The 12,011-nt window shown below is 39.8% G+C and overlaps 1 protein-coding gene and 1 long non-coding RNA gene across 12 annotated transcripts in view; one reads left to right on the top strand and one right to left on the bottom strand.

Annotated features, from left to right (window-relative positions):
• Nucleotides 1-6,412, bottom strand: part of LOC138737062 (uncharacterized) — an 81,699-nt gene extending 75,287 nt beyond the window's left edge. For 8 of the 11 annotated variants that reach the window (XR_011340743.1, XR_011340745.1, XR_011340741.1 and 5 more), the window contains exons 1-2: nucleotides 6,307-6,412; nucleotides 4,836-4,934 (exon numbers count right to left, since the gene is read on the bottom strand). This is a non-coding gene — a long non-coding RNA (uncharacterized lncRNA). Of the gene's footprint in view, nucleotides 1-2,713; nucleotides 2,816-4,835; nucleotides 4,935-6,306 lie in introns of all 11 variants that reach the window. The other 3 variants (XR_011340747.1, XR_011340742.1, XR_011340738.1) reach the window with 3 other exon arrangements.
• The window catches only part of sec63 (SEC63 homolog, protein translocation regulator), a 109,713-nt gene extending 98,998 nt beyond the window's left edge, over nucleotides 1-10,715 (top strand). Inside the window, exon 21 of the mRNA XM_069887518.1 lies at nucleotides 9,852-10,715. Within this exon, the coding sequence (XP_069743619.1) occupies nucleotides 9,852-9,989 (138 nt within the window). The 3' untranslated portion in view covers nucleotides 9,990-10,715. The remainder of the gene's footprint in view (nucleotides 1-9,851) is intronic.
• The last annotated feature ends 1,296 nt before the right edge of the window (nucleotides 10,716-12,011 follow it).

The following is a 12,011-nucleotide window of genomic DNA, read 5'->3' as shown; positions in this document are numbered from 1 at the left end:
CTTGTTTTTATGTTGCATATTAATGATTTAGCTTATGGGATGAATGGTTTTGTAGCCAGGTTTGCAGATGATATGAAGTTTGGTAGAGAAGCAGATGGTATTGAGGAAACAGTGAGGCTGCAGAAGGTCTTGGATAGATGAGGAGAATGGGAAGAGAAGTGGCAAATAAAGTACAATGTCGGAAAGTATATGGTCATGCACTTTGGTAGAAAAAAAATGGGCAGGTTATTTTCTAAATGGGGAGAAAATTGAAAATACCCAGATATAAAAGGACCAGGGAGTTTGTGTCCAGGATTCCAAGATAACCCAAAGGTTAACTTGCATATTGAATCAGTGGTGAAGAAGAAAAATACCACTCTAGCATTAATGTCAAGAAGAATAGAATATAAGAGCAAGGATGTGATGTTGAGGTTTTATAAGGCACTGGTGAGACCTCAATTGGAGTATTGTGAGTAGGTTTGGGATCCTCATTTAAGAAAGGATGTGCTGCCATTGGAGAGGGTTCAGAGGTTGTTCTGGGAATGAAAGGGTTATCATGTGAGGAGAATTTGACAGCTCTTGGTCTGAACTCTTTGGAATTTAGGAGAATGAGGGGGCTTCTCATTGAAGCATTTTGAATGTTGAAAGACATGGACAGAGTAGATATGGAAAGGTTGTTTCCTGTGGTGGGAGTCGAGGACAAAAGGGCACAATTTCAGTATTGAAGAGCGCCTTCTTAGGACAGATGTGAGGAATTTCTTCATTCAGAGGTTGGTAGATCTGTAGAATTTGTTGCCACAGGAGTTGTGGAGACCAGGTCATTGGGTGTATTTATGGCAGAGATAGATAGGTTCTTGATTAGCCAGGGCATCAAAGGTTATGAGGAGAAAGGCAGAGTGGCTTTGTGGGAAAATTGATCAGTTCATTATTAAATAGTCGGGTAGAGCTGATGTGCTGAATAACCTATTTCTGCTCCTATGTCTTGTCTTATGGTTTTGATTTATCCATAAAGGAAAACTGAGGTGCCTCCTGAAATTCTTGCTATAAGATTTTTTTGTTTTCTTTTTGTAACATAGCCATTTAAATGCCATCCTTTTAAGTTACACATGTTCCTACTATGTAATAATTCATGTTCCTTTCTAAAATTCTGTGCATTAGATCAAGAAAAAAATTAAATATGTAGAAGGAATGAAATTCAGAGAAGGTTAATATTTGCATAGAAAGAGAAAATTGAAGGGATTATGGTAGCAGGGTTGATGGTGCTATTTAAAAAAGGTTTTGGGTTGTTACTTGTCAATGGAACAAGTTTTTTCATTCCTAATCTGTGTACGAATGGAAGAGAGGTGAAGATTCTCACAGATGAGCAGCAATTTTTTTTTTACAAACCTGGGTTTAGTGGAAAATGTATATACCATTTTTGAAGTCAGCTTTAATATCGGATGGGGAACCACGCTGAGTTAAAAATTGATGAAACTAATGCTCTTAGGTGAAGGACTGTGGTGATGTCAACCTATTTATCCTCTTAGACCCAATGATTTTTACCCAGATCGAAGCCCTCCATACCTCTCCCATCCATGTACCTATCCAATTTTTACTTAAATGAAAAAATGGACCCTGCCGCCACTACTTCTCCTGGAAGCTCATTTCACGCAGCCTCCAGTCTCTGAGTAAAGATGTTCCCTCTCATGTAACTTCTGAACTTTTGCCTCTTAACTCTTCACTCATGACATCTATCCACATCAACTCTATTTATCTCTCCCATAATCTTAAATACCTCTATTAAATCCCCTCTCAACTTTCTATGCTCCAAAGAATAAAGACCTAATTTGCTCAATCTTTCTTTGTAATCTATATGCTGAAACTCGCGTAACATTTTTGTAAATCTTCTCTGCACTCTCTCTATCTTGTTGATATCCTTCCTATAATTCGGTGACCAGAACTGCACACAGTACTCTAAATTTGGCCTCACCAATGCCTTGTACAATCTCAATATCACTTCCCAACTCCTTTATTCTATGCATTATTTGATAAAGGCCAGCATACTAAAAGCCTTCTTCACCACCCTATCCACAAGAGATTCTATCTTCAGGGAACGATGCACCGTTATTCTTAGATCTTCAATGCCCTCCCATTTACTATGTACGTCCTGTTTTGATTATTCCTTCCAAAATGAAGCACTTCAAACTTATCATTATTAAACTCCATCTGCCATCTTTCAGCCCACTCTTCTAGGTATCCAAATCCTCTGCAATCTTTGAAAACCTTCTTCATTATCCACAGTTCCACCTATTTCAATATCATCTGCATATTTACTAATCAATTTACCACCCCATCATCCAGATCATTAATATATATGACAAACAGCAGTGGAGCCAGTACAGATCCCTGAGGCACAATGCTTGTATTCGGCCACCAGCCTGATAAGTAGTTATCCACTGCAACTCTCTGGCATCTCCCTTCCAGCCACTGTTGAATCAATTTGACTATCTCAAAGTTAATATTAACGCATGAACCTTCCTAACTAACCTTCCATGCGGAACCTTATTGAAGTCCATATAGACAACATCCACTGCTCTATTCTCATCAACATTCCTAGTCACCTCTTCAAAAAATTCAACAAGATTGGTCAAACGTGACCTTCCATGCACAAATCCGTGTTGACTGTTCCTGATCAGACCCTGTCTCTCCAAATACTTATACTATTTCTAAGAATGCTTTCCATTAATGTACCTACCGCAGACGTCAAACTTTCAGGCCTATAATTGCTAGGCTTGCTCCTTGAACCCTTTTTAAACAATGGAACCACATTGCATCAATCCTCCAGTACCATACCCATCTGTAATGACATTTGAAAAATCACTGTCAGAGGCGCTGCTATTTCCTCACTAACTTCTCTCAAGGTCCTGGGGAAAATCCCATCAGGATCTGGAGACTTAGCCACCTTTATATGCTTAAAGCTCCTGTACTTCCTCTTTATTAATCACTACATTTTCCATAATTACCCTCTTTGCTTCCTTTAACCTGCAGAATTCAATATCCTTCTCCTTAGTGAATACCAAAGAAAAGAAATTGTTCAAGATCATCCCTATCTCTTTTGGCTCCACACCCAGTTGTGGATACTCTAAGGGACCAATTTTATCCCTCACTCTCCTTTTGCTATTAACACATTTGTAGAAACCCTTTGAATTTATTTTCATCTTGCTTGCTATAGCCTCCTCATACTTTTTTGGCTTTTCTAATTTATTTTTACATTCAATATATTCTCTGAACATCTCCTTTATTCTTTGTTTCTTATGTTTATTGTAGGGTCTCACTCTTTTTTCTAACCAAGTTTCCAATATCCCTTGAAAACCATGGCTGTCTCAAACTTTTCACCCTACCTTTCAACCTAATAAATCTCACCCTCACTCATGTTATCATTCTAGTAAATCTTCTCTAAACCATCTCCAATCCTTTCTCAACTAAGGTGCCCAAAATTACACTGCACTCCAAGTGAGGTTGCCCCAGCACCCTGAGGAATCTCAACATTACATCCCTGCTTTTGTATGCTATTCCTCTAGAAATGGATGATAACATTAATTCACTTTCTTCACTGCCGACTCAATCTGGAAGTAAACCTTGAGGTATCCTGCTTGAGGACCCCCAAGTCTATTTGCACGCCCAAATTTTGAATTTTCTTCCCATCTAAATAATAGTCTGCCTGTCTATTTCTTGTATCAAAGTGTATGACTGTACACTTCCCAACATTGTATTTTATCTGCTATCTCTTTGCCCATTTTCCTAATCTATCCAAGTCTCTCTGCTGCCTTTCCCTGTCCTCGGCACCACCAGCTCTACCACCTATTTTGGTGTCATCTGCAAATATTGCCACTAAAGCTAACTATTTCCATTATAATGTAAAAAGAAGCAGCCCTGATACTTTCAAAGAGTTGTGAATCTATATTCCCAGATTCCTTGTTCTGCTGCACTCTACAGTTCCCTACCATTTACCGTGCAAGTTCTACTTTGTTTTGACCTCCCAGAGTACAACACCTCACACTTGTCCGCATTAAATTTCATCTGCCCATCTTCCCAGCAGGTTGAGATCCTGCTGCCAGCTTTGCAAACTGTCCAATACACCCTAATCTTAGTGTCATTTGCAAATATGTTAATTCATTTTACTATATTATCATCCAAGTTTCTAATATAGATGACAATGGACCAACCATCAATTACTGAGGCACATCACTAACAGGCCTCCAAATAGAGAGGCAATCCTTTACTGCTATTCTCTGGCTTCTCCCACAAAACTAGTGTCTTATCCAATTTACTACCTCATCCTGAATATTTTATTTTAATTTTTACAAGACTCACATAGAACATTGTTACATTAATCATATAAATAGTATTTTAAAATTACAGAGCCTCATATCTCACCTGCCCCTCCCAACTGCTAACATTGAAGAAAAATTGTCCAAAAAAGAAGGGATGTTTAGTCCATATCTTGATCGGGGAAGTTAATTGTGTCCTTAAATCGTATGATTCAAATAAGGTTGCCCCTTTTTAACAAACACGTCAATTTCTTTCTTAGATTATGTTATCCTTCCCGGGGGGCACAACTTTACATTTCCATATTTCAGCGAGTAATAAGTAGGGGGAAGTCGGACTTCCATGCAACAGCTATACATTTGGCCCATCAAGTTTGAGGAGATGACTCGATGGGCCAAATGACTTACTTCTGTTCCTTTATCTTGTGATTTCCTGGCTACTGCTGGTGCAATCCTCACAAACTTTATTTGATATTTTGAGAGTTTTGTGCCAATAACCACAAGATGCTCAATAAATACAGTTCTGGTTCCAATGGAAAATCTACTTACATAATTTCTGTCAAAATTTCTGCCAAGTCATATCAAAAGGATCTTACTTTCACGCATTGCCAGGTTGAATGTATAAATGTTCCAACCTCTATACCACACCTAAAACATGAATCCAGAATTTCAGATTTTAAATCGTGTACTTTTTGCAGTGTAAGGTATAATTGGTGCATAGAATTGTTTTGTACCAATCTATACCTGACATTAATAAATGAAGTCATATTATCAGAGCACAATTTTGATCAATATTGTTCTTGAATCCTTTTCCCCAAGTCTGTCTCCCGCCTTTCCCTTGATTGTGCAAGCCCAGTTTCGGGCTATTGCTCTGCAATAGGAAATGCACCATGGATATAAATTTACTTGTGATCCCCTTTCGAAGAAGAGCCTCTATGTCACTACACATTGGCAGGGTCATGGCTGGTCCTAAACTATCTCTTTTAAAAAAAGACGACAGCCTGCTTGACCAACCTCCCTTGCTGGACCTTGTCAAAGGCCTTATTAAAGTCCATTTAGACCACATCCATTGTCTTTTTTTCTTCAACTTTGCTCATAACTTCAAAACTCTACAAGATTGGTTAGATGTGACCTACCACATACAAAGCAATGTTTACTGCCCCTAATCAGCCCCTGTCTATCCAAGTGCTATGCATCTGGCCTCTTAGGATGCCTTTCAGCAAATTATCCATTGCTGAAGTCAGACTCTCCTACCTGTAATTTCCTGGATTATTCTTAGATCCTTTGTTAAATTATGCAACAACATTTAGCTTCCCTCTATTCTTCACCTCACCCTAGCTAGGGATGTTTTAAATGCCTCTGCTCGGGCCCCTAGAATTTCAACACTAGCCTCTGCAGGTTAAAGGAAGCAAAGAGGGAATATCTTGTCAGGCCTTCCCTATTTGTCTCAGGGCAGCACACACCCCCTCCTTTAATCTGTTTTGGCTCCACTCTGTAGACTCAGTGTCCCATCTCCTGAGTAAATAATAAATGTTTTTTTAAAATTTGTCCCTTGCTATAATTATTGCTCTTACTAAATCCATGGAAGCCTTTGGAATTTTCATTCACCTCATCTGCCAAGTCAATCTTGTGCCTTTTAGCCCTTCTAATTTCCTTAAGTGTTGCATTTTTTGTACTCAAATACCTTGTTTGTTCCTTGTTTCCTATACCTGCTCTGCTTCTCCTTAACCAGGGCCACAACATCTTTTGATCCTTGTACCTGATAATCTTGCCTTTAATTCTGACAGAAACATGTAAACTCTCAAAATTTCACTTAACAAGCACACCTTTGTCAGAAAGGTGTCCCAAGCCTTGCCAAATCCTTTCACTTATATCACTTTTCATAATTTTCTTTAAACTAATGACATTATGATCACCAGATCCAAAGTATTTCCTCATATACACATCTGTCACCTCTCCTGTTTCATTCCCAAAATCCAAAAGTATTTAACCTTGTTTAATTTGCAGGGTAATTACTTACTTTCATACTGCCAACCCTCCTAGGAAATGGGGAAAAATTGCAGGGCAATCTGAACCCAGGATTTTAAAGGGGCGTCCTGCCTCCAGTGGTGACATCACAAGTGACGTATTATGTACAGGGCTCTGACAGCCCAGCTGTCTGCACAGTTACAATTCTTAGCTGTCAGACTGCAGCCAGCCGCGTTCTGATAGTCCCACCTACTGATTCATGGGCAATAATAATTATTTTCACACACACCAAATCAGCTGTAATTGAAAATCCCCTTACCTGGTATAAAGCAATAAACACCCCTTCTATTCCCTCTCTAGTGAGAACATTCACATTCTTTTGCTTACATGTTGCCGTAACATTATTAGCCTGTGTATCTGCTTCTGATTGATGTAATTCAGCCTTCTGTAATTAGGTTGACAACATTTGTTTTCAATTGCGCTGAGTTAGAACCCATTATGTTTTTTTTGTCAACTGGATAATGGTGCTCAACTTGCTCACATCATTTTTCAAGAGGAAGAAATAACCTTTCAGAGTTACCCAACTTTGCCACAGTGTGGTCCATTCTAAGAGAATGGTCTATTTCATTTTGAAACTGAATTCCATATCGTTCTACATTTGTTCAGTTCAGCCTGAAAGGGTGCAAAAGGGACGGTTGTACCTTGTCCAGAGCGGAGAGAGTGGCCAAGAAGCCCCAGCTACTTGAGTGGAGCAGGCGGCAGGCAATCCGCACTTCCCCTTCCAGGGGCGGCTCGGGACGTGTCTGTTCAATGCCCTTCACGCCCAGTGCATCCCTGTGGTAGGGAGAACATCTTGGAGGGGAAACCCTCACGTCCGTCCCCCGGGTAATGTGACTGTTATTTGAAGAGGAAGTGGTGGCTGCTTTCAGGGGGACTTAAACTGCAGAGGGGAGCTCAGTTCATGCTGGGATGGCATGGGAAGATGGGCGCCGTTTTAATCTTGTCTTCCCTCAGCAGTCTGGTATTATGTGGAGCAGTGCGCCTTGTTTGCTGCAGCTGTTGCCCAAATTCCAAGAATTCTACAGTCACTAGATTTATTTATGCATTCATTTTGCTTCTGGGCGCTCTTGCAGCTTGTATTAGGAATATAGCAATACAACTTTTAAAAAAAATTCCAGGTTTTTGTGAAGAACTGCACAGCAGGGTGACAAGCTGTTGGGATGATGGCAATGGTGTGAGGCTCATGGGGGGAGATGGGGCAAGAGGAAGGGGGTGTAGAAGAGAGAGGGTCAGGGTGGGGAGGGAGAGGAATGGAGGATGAAAGGAGCGGGGGGGGGGGGGGTGGGGCTGTCAGAGCACGGCCACCGAGGCTGTTAGAACGTGGCAGGCTGCGCTGTGAAATATAACTGCCAGACTGATGCAAACACGTTATTAATAGTATCAGGTGGCTGGGCCATGTATCAGAGCCTGGTTGAAATTGACTTGCCCTGCCGATTATGTCCGTTCACTCCACGCATTAGCATGACTTGACCTGCCAAACTGGAGGATTAACTCGCATGTGATGTGAAAAGGGCTACTTTTGTTAAGATCACCTATAACTTTGAAGCATTATTTGGCTTTCTGAGTTTAAAATGACACCACCTTGTTAGAAAATAATATTTTAGTTATTAACACCTAGAGAATGAAATTATCTGTGCCATTGGGATTTATTTCTGCTTCTCACTAATGCTTTGATTTTGTCCATGGCCTATTTTTGTTGTCCACAATATTTTTGTGGTTCTACTTGATCCTTGCCATCCACTTGTCCTGTAAGATTGAGACAGAAGGGACACTGCAAATGCTGGAATCTGAGGCTCAGTTCAATCTGCTGGAGGAACTTATTAGGTTGAACAGCAATCAGTGTGATGTTTTGGGCCAAAACCTTCTGGGGTTTTGTCCTGAAATGTTGACCATTCCTTTTCTCCACCTGTTGAGTTCCTCCAGCAGATTGTGTTTAACTGTCCTATAAGCTTCATTGGCACAGCCAGCTCATAATGTGGGGTATGTGCTGTATTGAGTCCCTTTCCTGGTTGATCAGATGCAGTTAAAATAGCTCAAAAGGAATTTAAAAAGTTTGAGAAATTACTTAAAATCAAATAGAAACTATTTTGCTTATCAGCACTTTTCAGTCATGTTTGGTGACCCATTTTGAAGGAAGATGCACATTAATGATCTGGAAGAGGGGACAGAGGGTAGTAACTAATTTTGCTGATGACACTAAATTGAGTGGAAAAGCAAATTGTGTGGAGGATAGGGAAGAGTCTGCAGAGAAATACAAGTAGGTTAAGTGAGGGGCAAGGGTCTAGCAGATGTGAGATTATCCACTTTGGAAGGAAAATGGAAGGTTTTAAAAAAAGCAATCCTACATTTAGAATTTTAACATGCATGAAATTCTTCAACTTTTGTCTACTATAAGGAAGACAGAGTCACCACTTTTCTCCAGATCCCATCACGGAAATGAGGCTCCAGCAAGAAACAAACTCGTAACATCTGGTTTATAAAATCAGTGCTCTAACCGCTGAGCTAGGAGCCTAGATTATTATTTAAATGGCCAGTGCTTGTAACTTGCTGCTCTCCAGAATGACTTGGGAGCATTTGCAAATGAATCACACAAGGTTGGTTTGCATATATAGCAGGCTATCAGGAAGGCAAATGGAATGTTGGTATTCATTGCTGGAGGGATTGAATTTAGGAGGCAGAGAGGTTATGCTGCAAATGTACATGGTACTGAAGAGGCCGCATATGGAGTACTGCATGCAGTTCTGATCTCTTCACTTGAGGAAGGATATATTGGCTTTGGAGGCGGTGCAGAAGATGTTCACTAGGTTGATTACAGAGATAAGGGGGTTAGCCTATAAGGAGAGATTGAATCATCTGTGACTGAACTCCCTGGAATTTAGAACAATGAGAAGGGATCTTATAGAAACTATAAAGTTATGAAAGGCATGGATAGAGGTACGCAAGTTTTTTTCCATTGTTGGGGAGACTAGAGCTAGGGGACATAGCCTCAGGATTCAGGGTTGTAGATTTAGGACACAGATGAGGAGGAACTGCTTTTCCTAGAGGGTGGTGAATGTGTGGAATTTGCTGCCCATTGAAGCAGTGGGCTACCTCAGTAAATATATTTAAGACAAGGTTGGGTAGAATTTTACATAGTCGGGGAATTAAGGGATATGGGGAAAAGGCAAGTAGAGATAAGCCTATCATCAGATTCAATCATCATGACCTTATTGGTGGAGCAGGCTCGATGGGTTAGATGGCCGACTTCTGCTTCAATTTCTCATGTTCTTTATAGAGTCGCACTACATAACGTTAGATGTCTGTAGCCTAAAGGTGAGGGGATTCTGTGATCTTGTACTCAGTGGTGGCAGAGTTGTAGATCAAATGCTCTGGCATTTGACACTAACATAAATTGGCCTATGCATTGCACAGAGGTAGAAGTCAGAAACCAAGTGATCTACACAGTATAGTCAGCTTTCCATCCTTAATCAAGTAGCCAGCAGATCTTCTGCCCAACATTTAAAAAGTATTAACTACATGATTTTCTTTTATATTCAGTTTGAAGTCCAAGAGGCAAAGCAAGTACCAGAAACTCATCCACAGTGGGATATTCCAGAGACGGAAGAGGAGGAGGAGGATCAGGAAGACAGTGAAGGAATTGAGGATAGCGAAGAAGAGGAAGAAGATAATGATTAAGCTAATTAGTCTTTCTCAACAACAACCACACAAAATGTTGCACACAGTTCCAACAACTGCTATTCTGATTAATGTAACCGTGTACAAGAAATAAAAAGGGGGAAGAAAAGGAACATGGTATCCAGTCCGTGTCAGTAATTTCAGCAATAGGCCGTGCAGTTTTTGAAAATGTGTTGGTGACACATACTCTAAAGCACAGGGATTCTGTTGTCTGACAGCACCATGACACCTTTTACGAGAGTGCCCTCAATACCGCTTTAACCATGTGTTGAAAGTGGGGGGGATTTCTTGCTTTCATGATCATTTTGGGTTTTTGTCCCCATTTCTCCCTTCTCCAAAAAAGATTGAACAGATTTTTTTCCACTGCAAAAAGGAACTGCACCTGAGAGTCCGATGTATCCTGCACTAAACTCTGAAACTGCTTTGGGACCATGTTTGAAGTTTTTATTCAGCGTTCAACCATAGTCAGGATAAACTGGTTGACGGTCGACTTTACTACAGTGTTAACAGGTCTAAAGAGTTTGAGCTTTAGTTAGTATGGATTAGCACGAACTTTTAATCAGTGACACACAAACTACCATTCAATTGACTGGTCAGATTGGATTAAAAAAATACTGCTGTATACATTTCTGCTACTTTTGTTTACATGATATAAATGGGAAATATATTCGTCTATATTCTTTGTATTTAAAATAGTTGCAAATAAAATGGCAAATGTTTTTAAAATGTAATATGTTATTTTGCACTTTTGTCCAGCAGCAGGCAATCTGGAATAAAATACAGATGCAGAGAAGATAAATGCTACTCAAGAATTGCAATTCTGATGAAGACATTGGGAATTTAGTTTTACGGCAGATTAAAGGCAATTACTTCTGTTGTGTTACATGACAATGAAAGAATCTTGAAATGGTGTTTATTACCATTTTATTGCTTTCTGCATATTTAGTTTTTCCAGTTTCATTTGCATTATATACCATATTTACTTATCCTGATCATCTTTATTGAAGAACAGTAAAAACCCCTAGTATCCAGCATCAATCGGGATTGGTGGATGCCAGATGAGTGAATTTGCTGGTGGCTTGAGATTGTGTGTTGCGTGGATTGGCGAACTGACCGCTGGGGGAACGCCAATTTTACCTATTTATTTCCCGTGATTTTTTTTTGGCCAGTTACTTGAATTCCGAATATCGGGGATTTTACTGTATTTTGATAAGATCTGGATTGATGATTTTTGAATTTCTAATATGCTTATCTTGTCATTGAACTTGTCAGTTGGTGGGGGAAAAACACAAGTGAAGCATGATTTAAAATAGAGTAAAACATGAAAGTTTCTTTGTGATATGGAAGAAACTCGTACATTGATGGAAATGGAGGTGGTTAACAATTTAAACCAATTATTATTCATCATAATTCAAAATTTGATTTGTCCAATTTTAAAATGTACAGTAAATGATTTGGGAGAGGAAAAGCAGGTAAGTGACAATGTAAAGGAAATTGAGTGTTAAATGGATGTCTGTGCATGGCAAAAGGGACGATGGTAATCGGCAAGAATGAAACAAATCCAGCAGGAGCCAGAAGGCAAGAAATCTTTGGATGTATGGGGATGTTAAATGATTGGGAAGTGAGTGAGTTCTAGAAAAAGCATTTCTTAATAAATAGTTAGATTATTAATTCCAGAACCTCGGATACCTTGTTAATACCTAGATGTGTATTATTTTAATTTTTTTAAAATTTAGACATATAGCAGGGTAACAGGTCATTTCGGCCCAAGAGCTTGTACTGCCCAATTACTCTATACCCAATTGACCTAAAACCCCGCCCCCAGTACATTTCAAATGGCAGGAGGAAATGGCCCTGGAGAAACCCATACAGACACAGGGAGAACATAAAAACTCCTTACAAACTGGGATTCGAACCCCGGTCCTGATTGCTGGCGCTGTAACAGTGTTGTGCTAACCATACCGCACAAATTATGATCTAACTCCATGAAAAGGTCTCCTTTTTTGTAGGCCCATCAAAAAA

This window comes from Narcine bancroftii, chromosome 6 (assembly GCF_036971445.1).
Source record: "Narcine bancroftii isolate sNarBan1 chromosome 6, sNarBan1.hap1, whole genome shotgun sequence".
Lineage (NCBI taxonomy): Eukaryota > Metazoa > Chordata > Chondrichthyes > Torpediniformes > Narcinidae > Narcine > Narcine bancroftii.
Note: the sequence above shows the minus strand (reverse complement) of the source record. Positions and strands in the feature narration are given on the sequence as shown.